Source organism: Schistocerca cancellata, chromosome 1, assembly GCF_023864275.1.
Source record: "Schistocerca cancellata isolate TAMUIC-IGC-003103 chromosome 1, iqSchCanc2.1, whole genome shotgun sequence".
Classification (NCBI taxonomy): Eukaryota; Metazoa; Arthropoda; class Insecta; order Orthoptera; family Acrididae; genus Schistocerca; species Schistocerca cancellata.
This window is the reverse complement of record NC_064626.1, coordinates 1,288,370,281-1,288,394,871: the sequence shown is the minus strand read 5'-3', so window position 1 is coordinate 1,288,394,871 and position 24,591 is coordinate 1,288,370,281. Positions and strand designations below refer to the sequence as shown.

Here is a 24,591-nt window from a genome sequence, read left to right as displayed (position 1 = left end):
GGACGCTGCCGCCATTGCTGAACACCTTGCTGCGCACTTTGCTAGGGGCTCTGCGACTGCTACTTACCCCTCCTCCCCTTTCGCTCTCTAAAGGAGCGAGCCGAGCAGACTCCGTTATTATTCCACACGCGTCGTTCTGAAAAATACAGTGCTCCTTTCAGCGAGAGGGAATTCCTCGCTGCCCTCGCCGATTGCCCTGATACAGCACAAGGACCAGACTGCATCCACGCACAGATGCTGAAGCATCTCTCCAGGGACTGCCAGAGACACATCCTCACCATCTTTAACCGCATTTGGAGCGAGGGCGTGTTCCCGTCGCAATAGCGAGAGGGTGTTATTGTCCCCATCTTGAAGCCCGGAGCGGACCCACTGGTGGTGGACAGCTATCGTCCCATTACCCTCACCAACGTTTTGTGCAAATTGCTCGAACGTATGGTAGGGCGGCGTTTGTGTTGGGTCCTTGAGTTGCACGGTCTCCTCGCTCCATCCCAGGGTGGCTTCCGTCGGGGCCGGTCTGCTGCGGACAATTTGGTGCGGCTGGAATCTGCTATCCGTATGGCCTTTGCCCGACGTCAGCATCTCGTTGCTGTATTTTTTGATCTGTGGAAGGCGTATGACACCACATGGAGGCATCACATCCTTGCTACCTTGCATGAGTGGGGTCTTCGTGGTCGGCTCCCGGCTTTTCTTCAAACCTTTCTATTGCGCCGCTCTTTCCGGGTGCAAGTCGGTGCCGCCTCTAGTTCATCTTACATACAGGAAAATGGGGTCCCGCAGGGCTCGGTGTTGAGCGTCTCCTTATTTCTAGTGGCCATTAATGGTATGGCTGCAGCTGTGGGGTCGTCGGTGTCTCCTTCTTTGTATGCCGACGACTTCTGCGTCTCATTTAGCTCCACGACTATGGGAGTCGCCGAACGCAGGCTGCAAGTCGCCGTTCGCAAGGCAGCATCATGGGCTCTGACTCATGGTTTTCAGTTCTCTGCAGCCAAGACTCGAGTTATACACTTCTGCAGGCGTCGGATGGTCCACCCTCATCCTGAACTTTGACTCGACGGCCACCCGCTTGAAGTGGTGGACACTTGCCGCTTCTTAGGACTCGTGTTTGATGCCCTGCTCACATGATTCCTCATATTACTCAGCTGAAGCAAAAGTGCTGGCGGCACCTCAACGCTCTCCGCTGCCTTAGCCACACGTCTTGGGGTGCAGATCGCTGCACGCTGTTGAGATTGTACAGAGCCCTTGTGCAGTCCCGGCTTGACTATGGGAGCCTGGCCTATGGGTCTGCATCACCCTCAGTGTTGACGTTGTTGGACCCCATACACCACTGTGGGGTTCGGCTTGCAACTGGCGCTTTCCGTACGAACCCCGTGGATAGTCTACTGGTGGAGGCCGGGGTTCCCCCACTGCGGATTCGCCGCCATCGCTTGCTCGCCGACTATGCTGTCCACGTGCATTGCTCGCCAGGCCATCCCAATCATCGCCTGCTTTTCCCTGCCATGGTCCTCCATCTGCCCGAACGTCGACCTAGGTCTGGGCTTTCCATAGCTGTCCGCGTCCAGTCCCTGCAGTCAGAACTGGGGTCATTCCCTCTTCTGCCTCCCTTCTGGGTCCGTGCACCTACGCCCCCCTGGTGTTTGCCGCGGCCGTCCGTCCGTCTGGACTTGGCACAGGGACCCAAGGACTCGGTTCCGCCTGTGGCCCTCCGTCGCCGTTTTCTTGCGCTCCTCGCCTCATTTTCGGGCTGTGAGACTGTCTACACTGATGGTTCCCTGGTTGATGGTTGCACTGCCTACGCTTTTGCTCACGCTGCCCATGTTGAACAGCGCTCCTTGCCGGCTGGCTGCAGTATTTTTACTGCAGAGCTGGTGGCCATATTGCGCGCTCTTGAGCATATGCGTTCCTGCTCAGGCACGTCCATCGTCATCTGCAGTGACTCCCTGAGCAGCCTCCAGGCTATCGACCGCTGCTATACCTCTTCTCCTCTGGTGTCCTCTATTGAGGAGTCTGTTTCCGCCATTACCTGCTCTGGTCGTTCTGTGGTCTTTATTTGGACGCCAGGTCACGTTGGCATCCCGGGGAACGAACGTGTCGACATGCTGGCCAAAGGGGCGATCGACGCCCCAGCTTTGGAGATCGGCCTCCCGGCTCGTGATCAGCGGTTGGTGTTGCGCCGTCAGGTGCTTGGGATGTGGGCTGCTGAGTGGCGTGGCCTGACATCCCCGAATAAACTGCGGGCTGTTAAGGAGACGACCGATGTGTGGCGGTCCTCCCTGCGGGCTTCTCGTAGGGACTCTGTTATCCTGTGTCGGCTCCGCATCGGCCATACATACCTGACGCACGGCCTCTTTTGCGTCAATAGGATCCCCCCTGTGTCGGTGTGGGTCCCGGCTGACGGTCGCCCACATTCTGTTGGAGTGTCCCCGACTGCGCACCCTCCGGCAGTCTTTTAATCTCCCAGGCACTTTGCCTTTGGTTTTATGCGATGATCCATATAAAAAAAAAAATAAAAAAAAAAAACTTTGCGCGGTCTGGGCCAAAAGGCAGAAAATACTCCTGAAGATCTACAAGGTGGACGGTTTAAACATACAAAAAACGGTAATAATAATAATATATTAGTAAAAGTTAGTCAAACCGCTCGCCACCTAAACAATATACTCTATCGGAACAATGTTTACGTGGACATTGTATTGACATACAGTCAATAAGAAGGCTATGCGTGATCTTCGTCTAACACCTATTTTTATTACAGTATGAATATATTATGTTCAAATTATAGATTAACAACAATATAATTTCGAAAATTAACACAAAATTTAATATTTTTTAAATGTAATGCCAGGATTACAAGTTACTATTATGTAGGTGCATACTGAGCTTATCCGCCAAAGTGCCGCAAATAAAATTCTGGGACTGCAAGTCATATCCATATTAAGATCACGTACCTAAGTGTTGCGAAATTACACTGCCTAATCCGATCATTGATAATTATGCTAACAATTTACATACGAAATAATAAATCTACTGTTATAATTTCAGGTGAAGAAAGTACAAAGAAAGTTAGCTCGATGAATTATTACGCATATCGTTTGACGATTCATCAAAATGCTGACAACTATTTGCTGCGGTTTCGTAGATTGTTTCAGCAGTATTGTGTCGACATGTACTTCAAAATAGAAACGGTGCGTGTAACTTTCATTAGGTTCAACCAAGCCAAACTGCGTTCTGAGGAGTATATCCCTTTACGTGATGCAATTGGTACTGAAGGAAATGCAGCTAATATTGGTCGATTAACTATTCTGTCGGCGACGTATATAGGTAGTCCACGTCATATGCATGAATGTGCGCAAGATGCAATGACATATGTTCGTCATTACGGTCGGCCAGATCTCTTTATTACTTTTACCTGTAATCCAAAATGGATAGGAAATTGTTCGATTGCTGCTTCCCGGACAAACATCAAGTGATCGACACGACATCAGAGCCCGCATATTCAGGCAAAAAATGCGGTCCCTGATGAACTACATTGTTAAACAACGAGTCTTTGGAGATACACGATGCTGGATGTATTTAATCGAATGGCAAAAACGAGGCCTGCCACAAGCACACATTCTTATTTGGTTAGTGGAAAGAATTCAACCAAACCAAATAGATGATCATTCCCGATCACGAAGCCGATCCAGACCTACATGATGTTGTAATTACAAATATGATTCACGGACCGTGCGGCGCCATCACTCCCCAGTCGCCTTGCATGGTCGTCGGAAAGTGTTCAAAACGATATCCACGGAAATTAACGGCGGAGACCGTCACTGGCAACGATGGCACTGTATCGGCGTCGATCACCCGATGGTAACTTTCGAACTATCACAACAAAAGTGAAAAGAATGGATTTCTTTGTCGACAACAGTTGTATTGTTCCATATTTGCCACTTATTTCCAAAACGTACAAGACACATTGTAACGTTGAGTATTGCAATTCAGTAAAGTCCATAAAATACATTTGCAAATATGTCACGAAAGGCAGCGATATGGCGGTTTTTGGCATCCAATCCTCCAATCCCAGCGATGAAATTGCGCGATATCAAATTAGTCGTTATGTGAACTGCAATGAGGCGATTTGGCGTATATTCGCATTCCCTATTCACGAACGTCATCCTACTGTTGTGCATTTGGAGGTGCATCTGGAGAATGGTCAACGAGTATATTTCACGGCTTCGAATGTTGTTCAACGTCCTGGAACACCTCCAGCGACAACATTGACCAGTTTCTTTGCGAGCTGCCAAAGCGATCCGTTTGCACGACCTCTGCTTTACTCGGAGATGCAACGTTATTACACTTGGAATACTTCATCGAAGAATTTTCAACGATGGAAGCAAGGCCGTGCGGTTCCTGGTTATCCGGATGTGCATTCTACTGATGCTCTCGGTCGTTTGTATACAGTTCATCCAAAGCGTGATGGATGCTTCTATTTGCGGTTGTTGTTGGTAAATGTGCGTGAGCCAACGTCATTTGAGGCACTACGGACTGTTAATGGTACAGTATTCCCAACATATCGTGCTGCATGTGAAGAACTCAATTTACTAGAAAACGATACCCATTGGGATACCACAATCGGTGAAGCCATTATCTCTGCATCTCCAAGTCAGATACGCACATTATTTGCTATCATAATTTCAGTATGCTTTCCATCGGACCCATCTAACCTGTGGCGTAAATACAAGGATATGTCAGAAGACATTTAACATCAAATTCGTGTCAGTTCCACAAATCAAGATCTTGAAATGAATGAGGAGATACATAACAGGGCTTTACTCTTGATCGAAGACATGTGTTACCTAATGTGCGGAAGTTTATTAGTCAGGTTAGGAATGCCAGCGCCAAATCGTGAAATATATGAGGCATTTAATCGAGAATTGGAACGGGAACGTGAATATGATCACCAGGAATTAGATTTAGTAGTTCAAACGAATGTACCCCTGTTTAACCCAAACAAAAGGAAGTTTATGATACATTTATGAAGGCAATTGATGATGGAAATGGTAGTTTATTTTTACTGGATGCCCCTGGTGGAACTGGCAAGACATTCCTCATGTCAATAGTTTTAGCAACTGTTCGTGCAAGATCCAACATTGTGGTTGCAGCTGCTTCTTCTGGAATAGCACCCACATTGTTAGAAGGATGCTGTACGGCTCATCCAGCATTAAAATTACCGTTAAATCTTCAAGCTATTGAAGAACCAACATGTAATATTACAAAAAACTCAGCAACGGCCAAAGTTTTATAAGTCTCCAAGATCATCATCTGGGATGAATGTACAATGGCGCATAAACGTGCATTAGAGGCACTTAACCGAACATTGAAAGATATACCCAATGACTGGAGATGTTTTGGAGGTGAATTATTTTACTGTCTGGCGATTTCCGCCAGACACTGCGAGTACTTCCAAGATCAACTGCTGCAGACGAAATAAATGCTTGCCTCAGATCATTGAATCTATGGCGCTAATCATCAGTTGCAAAGCGATTTACAAAAGATTGCTGTATGGTGTGGCAGGTGGCAGTTGACGCTAAATAACGAAAAGTGTGAGGTGATCCACGTGAGTTCCAAAACAAATCCGTTGGAATTCGATTACTCGATAAATAGTAAAATTCTCAAGGCTGTCAATTCACCTAAGTACCTGGGTGTTAAAATTACGAACAACTTCAGTTGGAAAGACCACATAGATAATATTATGGGGAAGGCGAGCCAAAGGTTGCGTTTCATTGGCAGGACACTTAGAAGATGCAACAAGTCCACTAAAGAGACAGCTTACACTACACTCGTTCGTCCTCTGTTAGCATATTGCTGCGCGGTGTGGGATCCTTACCAGGTGGGATTGACGGAGGACATCGAAAGGGTGCAAAAAAGGGCAGCTCGTTTTGTATTATCACGTAATAGGGGAGAGAATGTGGCAGATATGATAGGCGAGTTGGGATGGAAGCCATTAAAGCAAAGATGTTTTTCGTCGCGGCGAGATCTATTTACGAAATTTCAGTCACCAACTTTCTCTTCCGAATGCGAAAATATTTTGTTGAGCCCAACCTACATAGGTAGGAATGATCATCAAAATAAAATAAGAGAAATCAGAGCTCGAACAGAAAGGTTTAGGTGTTCGTTTTGCCCGCGCGCTGTTCGGGAGTGGAATGGTAGAGAGATAGTATGATTGTGGTTCGATGAACCCTCTGCCAAGCACTTAAATGTGAATTGCAGAGTAATCATATAGATGTAGATGTAGATGTGAAGAAACTTCAGCTGACAACAAACATGAGAGCTGCATTGCTTAATGATACATCTGCTGAAGATTTCTCTGAGCAATTGCTGACTATCGGTAATGGTCGAGTACCTGTCGAAGAATCGAGCAGATTGATTTAATTTCCTCATAATTTCTGTAACTTTGTCTCATCGAAAGACGAACTTATCAACAAAGTATTCCCAAACATCGTTACTAACTACAAAAGTAATGAATGGTTGAGTGAGCGAGCAATTTTAGTGGCTAAGAATAAAGATGTAGATGACCTAAACTACATAATTCAGAATGAAATCATTGGTAAAATGCATTCATTCAAATCTATTGACTGTGTAACAAATGAAGATGAAGCCACCAACTATCCAATTGAATTTTTAAACTCCTAAGATGTGCCTGGCTTACCACTGCACAATAAACGCTTAAAAGTTGGCTCCATTGTAATCATACTTCGAAACATAAACCAACCAAAACTGTGCAACGGTACGCGTTTGGTGGTAAGTAAATTGATGAACAGTGTTATTTACGAGACGATACTCAAAGAAAAATTCGAAGGTGAGGAAGTTCTCATTCCAAGGACCCCGATGATCCTAAGTTATATGCCGCTTGAGTTTAATGGACTTAAATTTCCGATCCGTCTTGCATTCGCCATGACTATTAACAAATCACAAGGCCAATCCTTGAAAGTTTGTGGTTTAAATCTGGAATATCCATGTTTTTCGCATGGTCAATTATATGTGGCATGTTCACGGGTCGGAAGACCATCTGGGTTGTTTGTTCTTGCGCCTGATACTAAAACAAAAAAAAGTCGTATATCACAAGGTGCTTAATTGAAGAGTGGAAGCTATGCACCAAAAGACATAAAGTATAAAGAATCATGAAAATACTTAATTTTTTATTTTTATTTCCTAATAAAAAATAGAACTTAACATCCAAAATTTGATTATTTATTTGCTATAAGGCGGAACAGAGTTCGCTGGGTCAGCTAGTTGTTTAAATAAACAATGCACGCAAAATAAAGACTTACGTCTATCCTATCTAGCAGCCCAGCACAGACTAAGTCGTTTTCCCAACAATTCCAAGGAAGAGCTGGTGGTTGGATGACAGGTTAGTGGAGGTAGCCCGTGTGACATTTGTTCCAGCCAAAATTTTGCCGCCATTTCCTTGTGGACGGGGGTTGAGGGGTGGGGGTTTGGTTAGTGGAGGTAGCCCAATGACCTAATTTTCCCGCCAAAATCATAATTTCCCGCCATGACGTCATTGTGATGTTGACACATCTATCGCCATCATCGTGGATCCGCCATACTGATGAAATTTTTCAACAATGGAATGTGGGGCTGCACTTGCGTGCTAGACCGCCATCCAAGGCTTATTTCTCTGCCAAAGTTTCGTACCCTGATGCTGGAGACGTTATCATGGGCCATGAAAACTCAAACGGCACTTTCAAGCTTAAAGAAGCTGCGTTTGGGATACAAACGGTACACAGAAAAATATTCTTGGAACCACAGTCCAATGCCCACAAAAGAAAAATCACCAAAGCCGGTTCTTGTTCCAAAGAGACGAATTCTGAATTCTGTACATTTTAATCACTCCAAAACTAGTAATCGCATTTTGAAAACTAAATCGCCATTGAATTCTTGTCTTGTCAACAACAATGCTAGCAACGGATTATTACTCCTGTTCCATTTTTAAAAGCCAAGTTGACGCCGATATATGTGTAACCGATATGGCTATGAATGAAGACCATACATGGCTTAGTGAGGACTTCTTTACAGTTCATCTGGGTGACAACAGAATTACGATATCTTGGATGGTTCTGGAAACGCATGTGGTGAATTGCTCAGCTGAATCACTCTGTGCGATAATATTCAGATGAGGCAGAAAGGATGCACTTCGTTCAGAACATGCAATAAAGACATGAGCGAGTATTTTGAAGGAAACATTAGAGCCAATGTCATAAACAGTATCTTGGAGTGTTTGTAAACAACGTCGAACATGGAGCTTGCAGATTTATAAACACATCCTTTACTTTCCCTGTGAGACGACAAGAAACAGAACTATTTTAGTATCTCAGTCAGACGCGTGGATTGTTCTGATAGACTTTTAAAACTGCTATCGAGTGCGAAGATTTAGTACTTCTACAGCTGGCTGTACAGTGGGCGCCGCTAATGAATGGATTTAATAGTATAAAATTTGATTTTTATTTTTCACTTGATGTTCGCCAGTGCCTTCTGCCTGGCGGCTAGTTGCAGCAGGTCAGTCACGTTGCAGGAAACCGGTCAGAGCCACTTTGAAACTCACGTGCTGAGCCATCAGCAGCTACACTCACGTGCTGCTGACGAGGAAACGCTACCAAACAGCTCGTTTACAATTTGGCCAACCAAGAGGGAGGTTTGGAGGCGGCCAGGTGGGGGTGGAGCCGCGGCCAGCCGCTGGGAACATACACGCCGTTCAGTCTCTTCTGCTGGCAGCTTCCGACCAGACCAGGCGCTCTCCTCTCCTGCTCTCTTGGGCGCAGCCCATTCAGTCCCGGCGGATTCTCTAGGCCTTCCTTTCCTTTTTACGGCATTAAACATTCATGCAGTTAAAAATATGTTCTATTTTTCTCCTCAACGGGTGCCTACTGCTTTCCCCTCCTGGTCAATCCTCACGCATTAACATGACGCTGTACTGCGTTTTAAGCCAAAAATCTAAGTACTCAGTTTCTTAAGGGACGTCAAATGGGCCGACTTGGAGCACGAGAGGCACCAGAGGACATTTTAATTTCCGTTGTCTATACTTTTACAAATAAATTCATTAAACTTTGTCAGCATGACCAGGAAGGATTCAGAATTCACGCTCATAGCAGTGGAAGTTCGAAAACATTACGAAATAATTTTCTTTACATGTGAAATTTCATCACTTTTTTCACTTACTAATGGTAACATTTGTTGCTATAGGTACACTTTTCTTCATAAGTAAGAGAGATTGTTCGATGAATTTTGCACAGCATACAAACCATACTTAAAGGTGTATGAAACTCTATAATTTTCCACATCTATTAAAAACTGTGGTTAAAATCGAGGTAATTAACTATAAAATTTGTGTTTTTTCTAAACATGAAGTTTAAAATATAACAGCTCATTCGCTTTTTCATAAATTAAATAAATTCTAGAGTTTCATACACCTGTAAGTATGGTATGTATGTTGTGCAAAATTCATCGAAGAATCTCTCTAAGTTATGAAGAAAAGTGTACCTATAGCAACAAATGCCACCATAAGTAAGTGAAAAATGATGAAATTTCACATGTAAAAAAATTATTTTGCTATCTTTTCGAACCTCCACTGAAATGAGTGTGAATCCTGAATCCTTCCTGGTGATGCTGACAAAGTTTTATGACTATATTTGTAAAAGTATTGACACTGGAAATTAAAATGTCCTGTGATGCCTCTACTGCTCCAAGTCGGCCCGTTTGACGTCCTACCCCCCTTAAGTTGTACTGAGTTTTATAATTGGTAACTCACAAGAGGGAAATATTTCATACTGAAGTGGGTAGTACGATTTTCAAGTAATAATCTGGTTGGTGATTTGGATCAAAGAAATATTGTGAGAACATTGCCAGGAATCATACATCAATCCACTGAAGTCGTACGGACAACATAGATTATCAGAAGACAAGTGTGAGATGAAGATGCGGTGAACTGTCAGTAACAAGCTAGAAAAAACTTGAAAATAGCCAGCTGTTCCTCCCCACTCATTTTTGTAAGTGCCCTGCACAGAAATATCATATACAAAAGGCGGGCAAGTAATTTACATTCTTTCACAATCAAGTATGGCAGTCTGACACACCCACTGAAATCAGAACCTTAAAATATTGCCAGTATTTAATAGGTATGTTCAATGCAGCAGTACTATATCTCTTAGTTGTTGTGTAAGAAGATATGTCTAACATACTCACGTGTGTCTCAATAGTATCTCTTCCATTCTTCGAATATGCTCTCCTGCTAAAGTGAGAAATGCTGTCATAATCATATCGAAGTCCGAAATTTGCAGCAATGGTCTTATTGTATTTTGTAAACCTAAAGTTTTTACCTGCAAGAAAATTGATCTGCTGTTAATAACGAATTTCAGCTGTAGCTAATAACACTTCATACACGATCTAAAACTGTCTTTCGGGTTGCCTTCGATAAATATTCCCATGCTCATTACATCGAATTTTTCTTTAAAATAGTTATCTTCAATTAAAATTCACTGTGGCACATTCACAAGATATATTGAATTTAACTGATGAAAGGAGAAAGTATAAAAAAGAACAATGAGATTCACAGGCAGTTCAAAACGGCTAAGCAGGAATGGCTATAGCACAAATGTACAGATGTAGAAGGACATACAACTAGGGGTAGGATAGATGCTGCCTAGAGAAAAATTAAAGAGACCCTCGGAGAAAGGAGCACCACCTGTGTGAATATCAAGAGCTCAGATGGAAAACAAGTCAAAAGCAAAAGAGAGAAAGCAGAAAAAATGTTCAAATGGCTTTGAGCACTATGGGACTTAACTTCTGAGGTCATCAGTCCCCTAGAACTTAGAACTACTTAAACCTGACTAACCTAAGGACATCACACACATCCATGCCCGAGGCAGGAGTCGCACCTGCGACCGTAGCGGTCGCGCGATTCCAGACTGAAGCGCCTAGAACCGCTCGGCTACTCCAGCCCTCAAAAAGCAGAAAGATGGAAGGAATTATAGAGGATCTACACAAGGGCCATATACTTGAGGGCAATATTATAGAATTGGAAGAGGACTTAGATGAAGATGAGATGGGAGATACGATACTGCGTGAAGAATTTGACAGAGCACTGAAAAACCTAAGTAAAAACAAGGCTTTGGTAGTAGACAACATTCTGTTAGAACAACTGATAGCCTTGGGGGAGCCCGCCATGCCGAAACTCTTCCATCACGTGAGCAAGATGTATGAGACCAGCGAAACACTATCAGACTTCAAAAAGAATATAATAATGCCGAGTCCAAAGAAAGCAGGTGCTGACAGGTGTGAAAATTATCGAAATATCAGTTTAATATGTCACAGCTGAAAAATACTAACACGAATTCTTTACAGACGAATAGAAAAACTGGTAGAAGCCGACCTTGGTTAAGATCTATTTGGATTCTGTAGGAATTTAGGAACACGCAAGGCAATACTGACCCTACAACTTATCTTAAAAGCTGGGTTAAGGAAAGACAAACCGTAGTTTGTAGGATTTGTAGACTTAGAGAAAGATTTTTACAAAACTGACTAGCATACTCTCTTTCAAATTCTAAAGATGGAATGGGTTGAATACAAGGAGCGAAAGACTATTTACAACTTGTACAGAAAACGGATGGCAGTTATAGGAGTCAGGGGCATCAAAGGGAAGCAGTTGTTGAGAAGGGAGAGAGACAGGGTTGTAGGCTATCCCCAATGTTATTGATTATGTACATTAAACAAGCAGTAAAGGAAACAAAAGAAAAATTTAGAATAGGAATTAAAATCCAGGGAGAGGAAAAACAACCCTTCAAGATCACCAGTGACATTGTAATTCTGTCAGAGACAGCAATGGTCTTGGAAGAACAGTTGAAAGAAATGGACGGTGTCTTGAAAGGAGGATACAAGATGAACATCAACAAAAACAAAACGACGATAATGGAATGTAGTCGAATTAAATCAGGTGATAGTGAGGAAATTGGATTAGAAAATGAGACACTTCAAGTAGTAAAGGAGTTTAGCTGTTTGGGGAGAAAAATAACTGATGATGGTCGAAGTAGAGAAGATATTAAATGTAGACTGGCAATGGCAAGGAAATCGTTTCTGAAGAAAAGAAATTTGTGAACATCGAGTAAAGATTTAAGAGTCAGGAAGTCGTTTCTGAAAGTATTTGTATGGCGTGTAGCCATCCATGTATGTGAAACATTGACAGTAAACAGTTTAGACAAGAAGCTTTCGAAATGTGTTGCTATAAAATAATACTGAAGATTAGGTGGGTAGATCACGTAACTAATGAGGAGGTAAAGAACAGAATTGGGGAGAAGAGGAATTTGTGGGCCAATTGGCTAGAAGAAGGGATCGGTTGGTTGGACACATTCTGAGACATCAAAGGATCACAAATTTAGTACTGAAGGGAAGTTTGGAGAGTAAAAATCGTCGAGGGAGACCAAGAGATGAATTACTAAGCACATGCACAAGGATGAATGTTGCAGTAATTACTCGCAGATGAAGATGCTTGCAAAGTATAGAGTGGCATAGAGAGCTGCATCAAATCAGTCTTGGAATAGAGACCACAAACATGCTAAATAATATTGTGATTCTGTGAAAGACATCAAAGAACTTGTAGGGCCATTTGGGCAGAATGATGGCATCTCTACAAGAGGTTGTAATATGAACATCAACATAAGGAAAACAAAGGTAACATTCTCATATTTTATTGGGGGATGTCGAGGGCATTAGATTAGGAAATAGGCCACTAAAAATATATATGAGTTCCGCTATTAGGAGAGGAAGAAACTGATGATGGCCGAAATAGAGAGGATATAAAATGCCGACTGGTAATTGTAAAGAAAAGTGTTTCTGAAAAACAGAAATTTGCTAACATTGGATACAATTTTAAGTTTTAGAAAGTCTAGGTTTTTGTTTGGAGGGTAGCCTTGCAAGACAGTACAACAACGTGGACGATAAATAGGTCTGACCAATAATGAATAAAATCTTTTGAAATGCAATACTACAGAACAACACTGAAGATTAGATGAGAGGATTGAATAAGTGATGAAGATGTGCTGTGGAAAAAAGAAATTTGTCACTCATCCAAAGAGAAGGGACTTGTTAATAGAACACATCCTCAGGCGTCAAGAAATCACGAATTTTGTAATGAGGGAATTGAGGGGGTGGGATGGGGGCTGAAAATTGTAGGGGGAGTCCAGAGCTGTAATATAGTAAGAAGCTAGGAGTGGCTACAGATTGCAGTTGATACGCAGATGTGAAGAGGCTTGTACAGTATAGACTAGTGTGAACAGCTGGGTAGAACTAATCTTCAGGCTGAAGACCACAGCAATCACAACAACAACAACAACAACAACATGGCCTTCGTGAGAAGCAAGGCAGTTGTCGTAGGCAGAGGTTGCTTATTTCCCCAAATATCCTATCACAAACCTGCCCCAAAGCACTTGCTCTGTACAACCAGTAGGAAGCATGAGAGGATGTGGGGATGGAGGGGGTTTGTTTAGTGCTGTCCCTCTCCCAGACTCACAAGTTGCACTCCTAGTGTGATCACCTGTCGTTCCCACAGAGACTGGCTTGCGTTTTCTTTGAACACTCACTCCGTGTTGGCACCCCCACCTCGCCCTATCTGACTAACCACTCACTCCAAGCGCACAGAGAGTGTGAGCTGGCCGCACACCATTGGTTTGAAAGCCAGGCGCAGGAGTGATAAGTTACCTGAATTCATTTGGGGAAGACTCAGTGTCTTTACTAATCACCACACTGTACAGTACTAGTTACAGGAAAGGAAAAGACGATTCCCAAGCCGGAAGTTTAATGTAAAAATTGTATTATTTAACCATTAAATTTTCACTTTCTTGTCGAAGTACATGGTACGATCTTAACAATATCCTCGATCCTGGAAGAGAATGTAAACTCCTTCATATTACCCTCTATTACGGAGCAGGCACACAGACTTTTTTTAAGGGTGCAGGTGATCAAACAAGTCGAACAGTGTGGCACAGCAAGGGCATTTATTCCTCCATTCCACACGACGCATGTACACTAACAGTTATTGCAAATTGTATAACCATACACCAGTACTATAAACATAAAACATGGAAGTATTACCCCATGCACACACATGAAGCTGGTAGGGTGTGTCTATGGGGTAATTGAGGTTCTGTTTTTGTATCATATATATACATATATATATATATATATATATATATATATATATATATATATTCTTGGAAATAGAAAAATGTTCTTTTTATATTTAGTTGACTGAAAATGAAACTACTAAAGTAAAAGGAATTCTCCTGTGTGTGCACCTGATCAATTAGTGGCATAAGGGTCTAATGCAACTTAATACATGAATCACAATCTCTACTGCCAGGATGGCTTTGACACAAGGTAAAATGCAAAAAAATTGATTTAAATTATTGGTACATCCAAGCATGAGAATAGAAAACTGTGACTGTTACCAAAGCATATTCCCCACAGCATAAGACAATAACATATTATCAGGCCATAACGCTTCATAGCAAATACAGAAGCATCAAAATAAAAAATATGCAGAATTACAGAAAAATGTATCGCTAACACATAAAAGATTCCTTCTGATTCCTCAGAAAAAAGAATGTCACATTTCTGCCTAACATACACTGGAAAAAGTCAAAATGATATTGTGAAAAACTTAAATATCATGATACTTATACAAGCAGGAAAGATAAACTTCATACATTTGAGAAATCTGAGAAAACGAAATTATTATGTGAATAAAATTGTAGTATGTTTTACATTAAAATTTATATTAATGCATATAGAGCCAATCATAGAAAGAGCTTATGAAAAAGTAAGCAAACAAGACACGTGGTTAATATACTACTACTTAATCTAAGAGAACAAAATTGAAATTGAAAGAAAAATAAAAAGAAATGTACCTTACTGCTATGTTTATATGTTTGTTGAAGGCATATTCATTTAAATACAAGTACATACCACTCGTAAACTCATTCATATGAAGTATTTTAAGGGCCATAATTACATGTGTTACATTCTCCACATCCTACACATTGCACTGTTCTCATAGGCACACACTGAAAAAGAATCATATTCGTATCACAGAAAAACAGAATATGGCATTCTGTATTTATTGCACAGACTATGGCAATGATATCGTAGTAACTGACGACGCCAATACACACGATGTAGTGTGCCACTTTGAAGTGGGGGGAGCTGTAAACAAACAACATGATGCCAGGCCAGGAATGCATCCAGGCACTGAGCTCAGCTGTGATGGTGGAAGGGATGGGGTTATCATCTACCAGCCAGGCAGAACCGGTGCACCATGGCTCCATGCCACTGTGTGACGTAGCACGCTGCTATCAGCAACGCCACTAGATCACTCCCGACAATGCAATCTCCAGTAATCTGACAAAAAAAACCAGCAAGTGCTGAAACGCGCTTGCGTCATTGGCTCTCTGTCCTCCAGACTGTTGTAAAAGATGCGATATCGGCATGAGATACTGGAAAGTGTCAGATAGATTACATAATGGTAAGACAGAGATTTTGGAAACAGGTTTTAAACTGTAAGACATTTCCAGAGGTAGATGTGGACTCTGACCACAATCTATTGGTTATGAACTGTACATTAAAACTGGAGAAACTGCAAAAAGGTGGGAATTTAAGCAGATGGGACCTGGATAAATTGAAGAAACCAGAGGTTGTAGAGAGTTTCAGGGAGAGAATAAGGGAACAATTGACAGGAATAGGGGAAAGAAATACAGTAGAAGAAGAATGGGTAGCTCTGAGGGATAAAGTAGTGAAGGCAGCAGAGGATCAAGTAGATAAAAAGACGAGGGCTAGTAGAAATCCTTGGGTAACAGAAGAAATATTGAATTTAAGTGATGAAAGGAGAAAATATAAAAATGCAGTAAATGAACCAGGCACAAAGGAATACAAACGGCTCAAAAATGAGAGTGACAGGAAATGCAAAATGGCTAAGCAGGGATGACTAGAGGACAAATGTAAGGATGTAGAGGCTTATCTCACTAGGAGTAAGATAGATACTGCCTACACGAAAACTAAAGAGACCTTTGGAGAAAAGAGAACCACTTGTACGAATATCAAGAGCTCAAACGGAAACCCAGTTCTAAGCAAAGAAGGGAAAGCAGAAAGGTGGAAGGAGTATGTAGAGGCTCTATACAGGGGCGATGATTTTGAGGAGAATATTATGGAAATGGATGAGGATGTAGATGAAGATGAAATGGGAGATATAATACTGCGTGAAGAGTTTGACAAAGCACTGCAAGACCTAAGTCGAAACAAGGCCCCAGGAGTAGACAACATTGCATTAGAACTACTGATAGCCTTGGGAGAGCCAGCCCTGACAAAACTCTACCATCTGGTGAGCAAGATGTATGAGACAGGCGAAATACCCTCAAAGATAAAGAAGAATATAACAATTCCAGTGCCAAAGAAAGCAGATGCTGACAGATGTGAAAATTACCGAACTATCAGTTTAATGAGCCACAGCTGTAAAATACTAACGTGTATTCTTTACAGACGAATGGAAAAACTGGTAGAAGCCGATCTTGCCGAAGATCAGTTTGGATTCTGAAGAGATATTGGAACACGTGAGGGAATACTGACCTTACGACTTACCTTAGAAGAAAGATTAAGGAAAGGCAAACCTACGTTTCTAGCATTTGTAGACTTAGAGAAAGCTTTTGACAATGTTGACTGGGATACTCTCTTTCAAATTCTAAAGGTGGCAGGGGTAACATACAGGGAGCGAAAGGCTATTTACAATTTGTGCAGAAACCAGATGATAGGTACAAGAGTCGAGGGACATGAAAGGGAAGTAGCGGTTGGGAAGGGAGTGAGACGGGGTTGTAGCCTCTCCCTGATGTTACTCAATCTGTATATTGAGCAAGCAGTAAAGGATACAAAAGAAAAATTCGGAGTAGGTATTAAAATCCATGGAGAAGAAATAAAAACTTTGAGATTCGCCGATGACATTGTCATTCTGTCAGAGACAGCAAAGGACTTGGAAGAGCAGTTGAATGGAATGGACAGTGTCTTGAAAGAAGGATATAAGATGAACATCAACAAAAGGAAAACGAGGATAATGCAATGTAGTCGAATTAAATCGGGTAATGCTGAGGGAATTAGATTAGGAAATAAGACACTTAAAGTAGTAAAGGAGTTTTGCTATTTGGGGAGCAAAATAACTGATGATGGCCGAAGTAGAGTGGATATAAAATGTAGACTGGCAATGGCAAGGAAATCGTTTCTGAAGAAGAGAAATTTGGTAACATCGAGTATAGATTTAAGAGTCTGGAAGTCATTTCTGAAAGTATTTATATGGAGTGTAGCCATGTATGGAAGTGAAACATGGACGATAAATAGTTTGGACAAGAAGAGAATAGGAGCTATCCAAATTTGGTGCTACACAAGAACGCTGAAGATTAGATGGGTAGATCATATAACTAGTGAGGTGGTATTGAATAGAATTGGGAGGAAGTGGAGGTTCTGGTACAACTTGACAAGAAGAAGGGACCAGTTGGTAGGACATGTTCGGAGGCATCAAGGGATCATAACTTTAGCATTGGAGGGCAGCATGAAGGGTAAAAGTTGTAGAGCGAGACCAAGAGATGAATACACTAAGCAGATTCAGAAGGATGTATGCTGCAGTATGTACTGGGAGATGAAGAAGCTTGCCCAGGACATCATAGCATGGAGAGCTGCATCAAACCAGTCTCGGGACTGAAGACCACAACAACATCAACAACAACAGATGGTTCCTTATAACCAACATTATTTAGAAGAATTTAATAATATTCCAAAAATTAAGCACTATGAAAGCGATAAAAGACATTATAAATTAAGCGACTCAGAGACAATAATTTGTGAGAGAATTACGAAAAAGAAAGATAATTAAAATGAAAAAATCTTAAACAAAGTATAAGCAAAAGAATGTTAGAAATTTTTAACCACAGTGAAGATAATGTTTTTGGTTTTAGACCTGTTGGACAACTTATATTTGCTGCAAAACTACCAATAGAATTCAATGGTGGTAAATTAAAATTTGGTGAAAAAGAATATGATGGAACAGATGGATTCATGAAACTTTTAGCTATAAAACAAATTACTATGTATTATTGAGGAAAGTAATATGACTCTCTTGATTTAAAAAAAATGCAAGAATTTTATATGATTAAAATGCAGTATACAAGTGAAGTTATTAAAAAATCAAGTAGAGGAAGTAAATATGATAATTTGACTAACGTAATTGTTAAAGAATATTTTTCTCGTTTTACAAAAGGAATCTTGGTGATTCATTTGAAGACATCTAGTAAAAAAGTATTCAGAAAAACCAATTGAATATATTTAGATTAATGATTTTAGAGATTTAATGATAGATTAACAATAATTCAAGGTGAAGAATTAGCTGCAAATAAAAATTATTATTATGAAAAAGTCGGAATAACTCAAATCTTAACAAATAAATTTAGTGATATTATTATTCATTATTCGAAAGGGATTCCATATTTGTTTTGATTTTCGAATAATGTATGATATGGATTTTGGAAAAGAGAAAAATGTGGTAGAATTGGTAAACACATTGATTAATAAATTACCATTTGAGATGCATCTTAGAGGCTATCGATTTTCTGTCCTGGGAACCAAATCAGAGGAAAGAGTAACTAGATGACATCAAGGAATTAATCCCTTAGATGAATGACCATTATGTATATATATATATATATATATATATATATATATATATATATATTACAGACTTAGAAGACTTGAAGGACATAAACAACATCATTTATTTTCAAAAGAAAGAATGTATGAAAATGATTCTTCATCAAAAAAATTTCTGCAACTTCAGTTAGAGCAATTATGTAAGGAAAACGAAACATAGGAATGGGTTTAAATTTTGTGCCAGGTGAAGCAGATCTAAGCTTGTGGCTTCATAAAAATGGATAGGCCTTATGAAAATTCTTTACTATCATTTTACCTAGGTAAATGAATAACTTTTCAATTGGTTATACTTTGGTACCTAGTGACAAAACTAAACTAAAGTCAATTATACTTTAACTAAACAATGAACAGTGAAATATTATGGAACCTTTTTTAACTGAGGTTCATAAATGAAAAAAGGGAAAAACGGATGAAAATTTACTTGTTTCATTAACTACTCATGTTATGAGAATGATTGTTCAGAATTTAATGAACAAAAGAGAAACAAAACATGAAGGTGGATTTTTACTATTATTATTAGCTGCATTACCTAATTTAGGAGCAATTCGTTCACTTGCTGGTGGTACTATAGCAATTGGAAATGCAGATACAAGAAAAAAGGTGATAAAGAATTAGAAGAACAAAAACGACATTATTTGGGAATGGAAAACAAAGGAAGAGGACTAATAAATTTCAAAGAAATAATTTAAAAACTTAACAATGCTTTGTCTACTTTTGATGTAGGAGAATTAGGTTAAACAATTGAAGATTAATCATTTTCGTGGCATTTTTATGACTGGTGAAATACCTAATGAACCAAAAAATTTAGAATGTGGAATAGTAAATTTAGATACTTCTGATTCTGTTGGAACTCACTGGATTTACTGTTATGAAAACAAAGATATAAAATTCGTTTTTTATTCATATGGACGAAATATCCAAAACTACTATTTAACTGTCTGGGAGAATAATAATCTTTACTACAAGAATTCTAAACTTTGATGAAGTAATTTGTGGCCATTTGTGTTTATTTGGTTTGAATATATTATGCATGAATTATAAGTTTAATGATATTTTAAATTTAATAGTTGGACATTTATGGAAATAAACTCAATAACGATTTAAAACAATAAAAGATTTTCTATCAGTAGATCAAAAATTAATAATGAATTAAATAAAAACTAAAAATATTCAATCATTCAGAGATACTTAATAGAGTTAAACAATTTCACAAAGAATTAAATAATATTTATAAAGTACCTAGTTATTGATTTTAAAAATAGAAGAATAATTAATTTTAACAACCTACTTGATGCTTTGGATACAGTTAGTAAATATAGCTGGAATAAGACTTTTAGACCTAAACAACAATACATAAATGTGTTAACTATGTTTCAAAATTATTATTCCAAGAATGATATTGAGAAAGTTTAATCAGATTATTTCTCAAAAAAGATATAACTCCATACTTAGATTACTGAAAAAACTTAATTATAAACTATGTGATAAATAATTGAATTTACTTTTAAGACTGGGGTACAAAAAACACACAATTTCAATGAACATGACTTAATAAGTTCTTCCTGTTGTTGAAAACACAAACCGAGACTGATCATTTGATAATTTTGATATTTCGACAGGTGTTGTTAACAAACTTCATAAAATAACTCCTGGAATCCAAGGAATAAAAATAGTATGCAAGTCTAATTTTCCAACTCTGAAGTTAAAAGATTCTGTTAAAACTGTTAAAGTTGATGTAAAGATAATTGTATTTGGTGAAATAATTTAACTATTTTTTAATCTATATAAATGAAGTACTATATCAGATTTAATGTTTGAAGTGCAAGAAGTTTACTGAAATGCTTCCTCTTCAAGGATTAACAACTTAAAAAGGAAAACAATGAACTGAAGGTCTTTGTAAAACTAAAAATTGTAAATATTTAAGAACTATTTTGTAGGTGAAGATCTGAATATTTGTAAGCAAATTATTCCTGAATTACATAAATCAATCAGAAAAAAACTTTAAAGGAAAAAATGTAATTTATTTTGGAACTTACGACTAATGGCAATCTGATTAAGTCAGAAGGAATTCTGGTAATCTGAAAGGAATTTTGAAAATAAATGTAAGATATAACTATTTATCAAGTGTTACTGACTTTTTCAAAATTTGCTTCGACAGTTCCAGTTAAAGATAAAACACGTGAAAATATAGTCAACTCATTTGAAAAAATAATTCAAATCGAGTAAACCCAAAAATTTTTGTCAAATGGTAAAGGTAACGAATTTTATAAAAAGAATTCCAAGATTTAATAAAACATTTACTATTAACCATTTTTCAACTTTTAGTGAGATAAAAGCAACTATTGTTGATCATTTAACAGAACACTTGAAGAAAAGTGTTAAAAGATTTTCTCTTCAAGGAAATTAGAAATAGGTTGAACTAGTTTCTAAATGAGTTGACAGATATAATACCAGAAAACATTCAACAATGACAATGCTACCAAAAGATAAAAATAAAGAAACTGAAAGAATCTTACTGAAAACAGTTTATGTGACGAATTTGCTAGATATGTAACCTAAACATAAAATTTGTGATAAAGTAAGAATAAGAAAATGAAATGGAATTTTTGAAAAAGAATGTACAGGACATTGGTCAACAGAACTTTTTGAAATAGAATATGTTATTCATTTGAATCCAATAATTGAAAGATTTAAATGGCGATCAAGTAAAAGGAAATTGTTATGAACAAGAACGGTTTATAACGAATTTTTCTATATGTTTACATTGTTGAAAAAGTTTTAATCTAGAAAGGTCATAAAGTTTATGTCAAGAGGTTGGGTTCTGATAATTGAAACACTAACTGGGTAAATAAAAGTACTGCTATTTTTTAAAATGTTAAAACATTCGATATGTAAATTATAACATGGGCGATAGTTAATATAATTTTCATTAAGCTTATTGTTTGTATAGGAGATAAAGTATTTATTGATATCCAAATAAAGGTTAACAAAAACGATTCAGTATCAAAATCATTTGTAGTTTTTAAATTTATGTTGATTGAAACAAATGGTCTTAAGAAATTTTGTTTAGTAGATCCATATGAAAATTCTTATGAATGTTTTTTAAAAGTGAAATATGGGAAACGTATTTGGTAATTTAGTTTTAAATGCCACCTATGAACCATGGGCCTCGCCATTGGTTGGAAGACATGTATGAATCAGCAATACAGATAGCTGCACCATACATGCAAACAGAATGGAGGGGTATCTGTTGAGGGGCCAGAAAAACACATGGTTCCTGGAGAGGGGCAGTAGCCCCTTCAGTAAGTGCAGGTGCAACAGTCTGGATGATTGACTGATCTGGCCTTGTAACACTAACCAAAACAGACTTGCTGTACTGGTACTAGGAATGGCAGAAAGCAATGGGAAACTACAGCCCTAATTTTTCCCAAAGGCCTGCAGCTTTACCGTATGGTTAAATGATGATAATGTCCTCTTGAATAAAATATTCTGGAGGTAAAAAAGTCCCCCATTTGGATCTCTGGGTGGGGACTACTCAGAAGGACATTGTTATAAGGAGAAACATAACTGCCTTTCTACAGAATGGAGTGTGGAATTTCACATCCCTTAATGTTATAGGTAGGTCATAAAATTTAAAAACAGAAATGGATAGGTAAAAGTTAGATATAGTGGCAATAAGTGGAGTTCAGTGGCATGTAGAACAAAACTTCTGTTCAGGTGAATACAGGGTTATAAATACAAAATCAAATAGAGTAATGCAGGAGATGGTTCAATAATAAATAAAAATAAAGGAGCACAGATAAGCTAGGAACATAATAGTGAATGCATTGCGGTAGCCATGATAGACATGAAGCCAACACTTACCACAGTAGTACAATTTTATAAGCCAATTAACTCTGCAGCTGCTGAAGAGATTGAAGAAATGTATGATGAGATAAAAGAAATTATTCAGATAGTGGAGGGAGACGAAAATTTAGTAGTAATGTGGGACTGGAATTCGATAGTAGGAAAATGAAAGAGAAGAAAAGTAGTAGGTGATAATGGAATGAGGGCAAGGAATAAAAGAGGAAGCCATCAGGTAGAACTTTGCACAGGACATAGGCCTAACTTAATCATAGCTAACACTTCACTTAAGAATCATAAAAGAAGGTTATACACATGGAAGAGACCTGGAGATACTGGAAGATTTCAGATCGATTATATAATGGTAAGAAAGAGATTTAGGAACTAGGTTTCAAACTGTAAGACATTTCCAGTGGCAGATGTGAACTCTGACCACAATCTGCTGGTTATGAACTGCTGATTAAAACTGAGGAAACTGCAAAACGGAGGGAATTTAAGTTGACAGGACCTGGATAAACTGAAAAAACCAGAGGTTGTAGAGAGTTTCAGAGAGAATTTTAGGGAATGATTGACAAGGACTTGGGAAAGGAATACAGTAGAAGAAGAATGGGTAGCTTTGAATGATGAAATACTCAAGACAACAGATGATGAAGTAGGTAAATAGCTAGTAGAAATCCCTGGGTATCAGAAGAGACATTGAATAAATTGATGAAACTGAAATATATAAAAATGAAGCAGGCAAATAGGAACACAAATGTCTCAAAAATGAGATCTACATCAAATGCAAAATGGCTAAGAAAGGATGGCTAGATGATAAATGTAAGGATGTAGAGGCACATATCACTAGGGCTAAGATAGATACTGCCTACAAGAAAATTAAAAAGACCTTTGTCGAAAAGAGAACCACTTGTATGAATATCGAGAGCTCAGATGGAAAACCACTTCTGAGCAAAGAAGGAATAGTGGAAAAGTGGAAGGAGTATATAGATGTTCTGTACAAGGGCGATGTACTCGAGGGCAACAATATGGAACTGGAAAGGGACATAGATGAAGACTAAATGGAAGATATGATACTGGGTGAAGAAATTGACAGAGCACTGAAAGACCTAAGTCGAAACAAGGCCCCTGGAGTAGACAACAAAACATTAGAATTACTGATAGCCTTGGGAGAGCCGCCCTGACAAAACTCTACCATCTGGTGAGCAAGATGATGAGGCAGGCGAAATACGCTCACACATCAAGAAGAAAATAATAATTGCAATCCCAAATATCTTAGGTGCTGACAGGTGTGAAAACTACCAAACTAACACTCTACTATAAGTCACAGCTCCTCTTTACAAACTGTACAGAAACCAGAAGGCAGTTATAACAATTGAGGAGCATGAGAGGGAACCAGTGGTTGGGAAAGGAATGAGACAGTGTTGTAGCCTATCAATGATGTTATTCAATCTGTACATTGAACAAGCAGTAAAGGAAAAAAAAGAAAAATTTGAAGTAGAAATTAAAATCAATGGAGAAGAAATAGAATCTTTAAAGTTCGTCATCGACATTGTAATTCTGTGAGAGGCAGCAACGGTCGTGGAATAACAAGTGAACAGAATGTGCAGTGGCATGACAGGAGGCTGTAAGATGAACATCAACAAAAGGAAAATGAGGATAATGGAATGTAGTCTAATTAAATCAGTTGATGTAGAGGGAATTAGAATGGGAAATGCGACTCTTAAATTAATATTTGAGTTTTGCTATTTTGGGAGCAAAATAATTGATGAAGGTGGAGGTAGAAGGGATATAAAATGAAGACTGGCAATGAAAAGGAAAGCGTTTCTGAGGAGGAGAAATTTGCTAACATCGAGCATAGATTTAGTGATAGAAGTTTAGGCAAGAAGAGACGTTTCTGAAAGTATCTGTATGGAGTGTAGCCATGTATGGAAGTGAAATGTGGATGATAAATAGTATGGACAAGAAGAGAATAGAAGCTTT

At 39.0% G+C, this 24,591-nt stretch overlaps 1 protein-coding gene across 1 annotated transcript in view; it reads right to left on the bottom strand.

Moving 5' to 3' along the window:
* LOC126148221 (zinc metalloproteinase nas-1-like) overlaps nucleotides 1-24,591 on the bottom strand; it is a 140,946-nt gene that overhangs the window by 59,166 nt on the left and 57,189 nt on the right. The window contains exon 3 of the mRNA XM_049915747.1: nucleotides 10,222-10,355. Within this exon, the coding sequence (XP_049771704.1) occupies nucleotides 10,222-10,355 (134 nt within the window). The remainder of the gene's footprint in view (nucleotides 1-10,221; nucleotides 10,356-24,591) is intronic.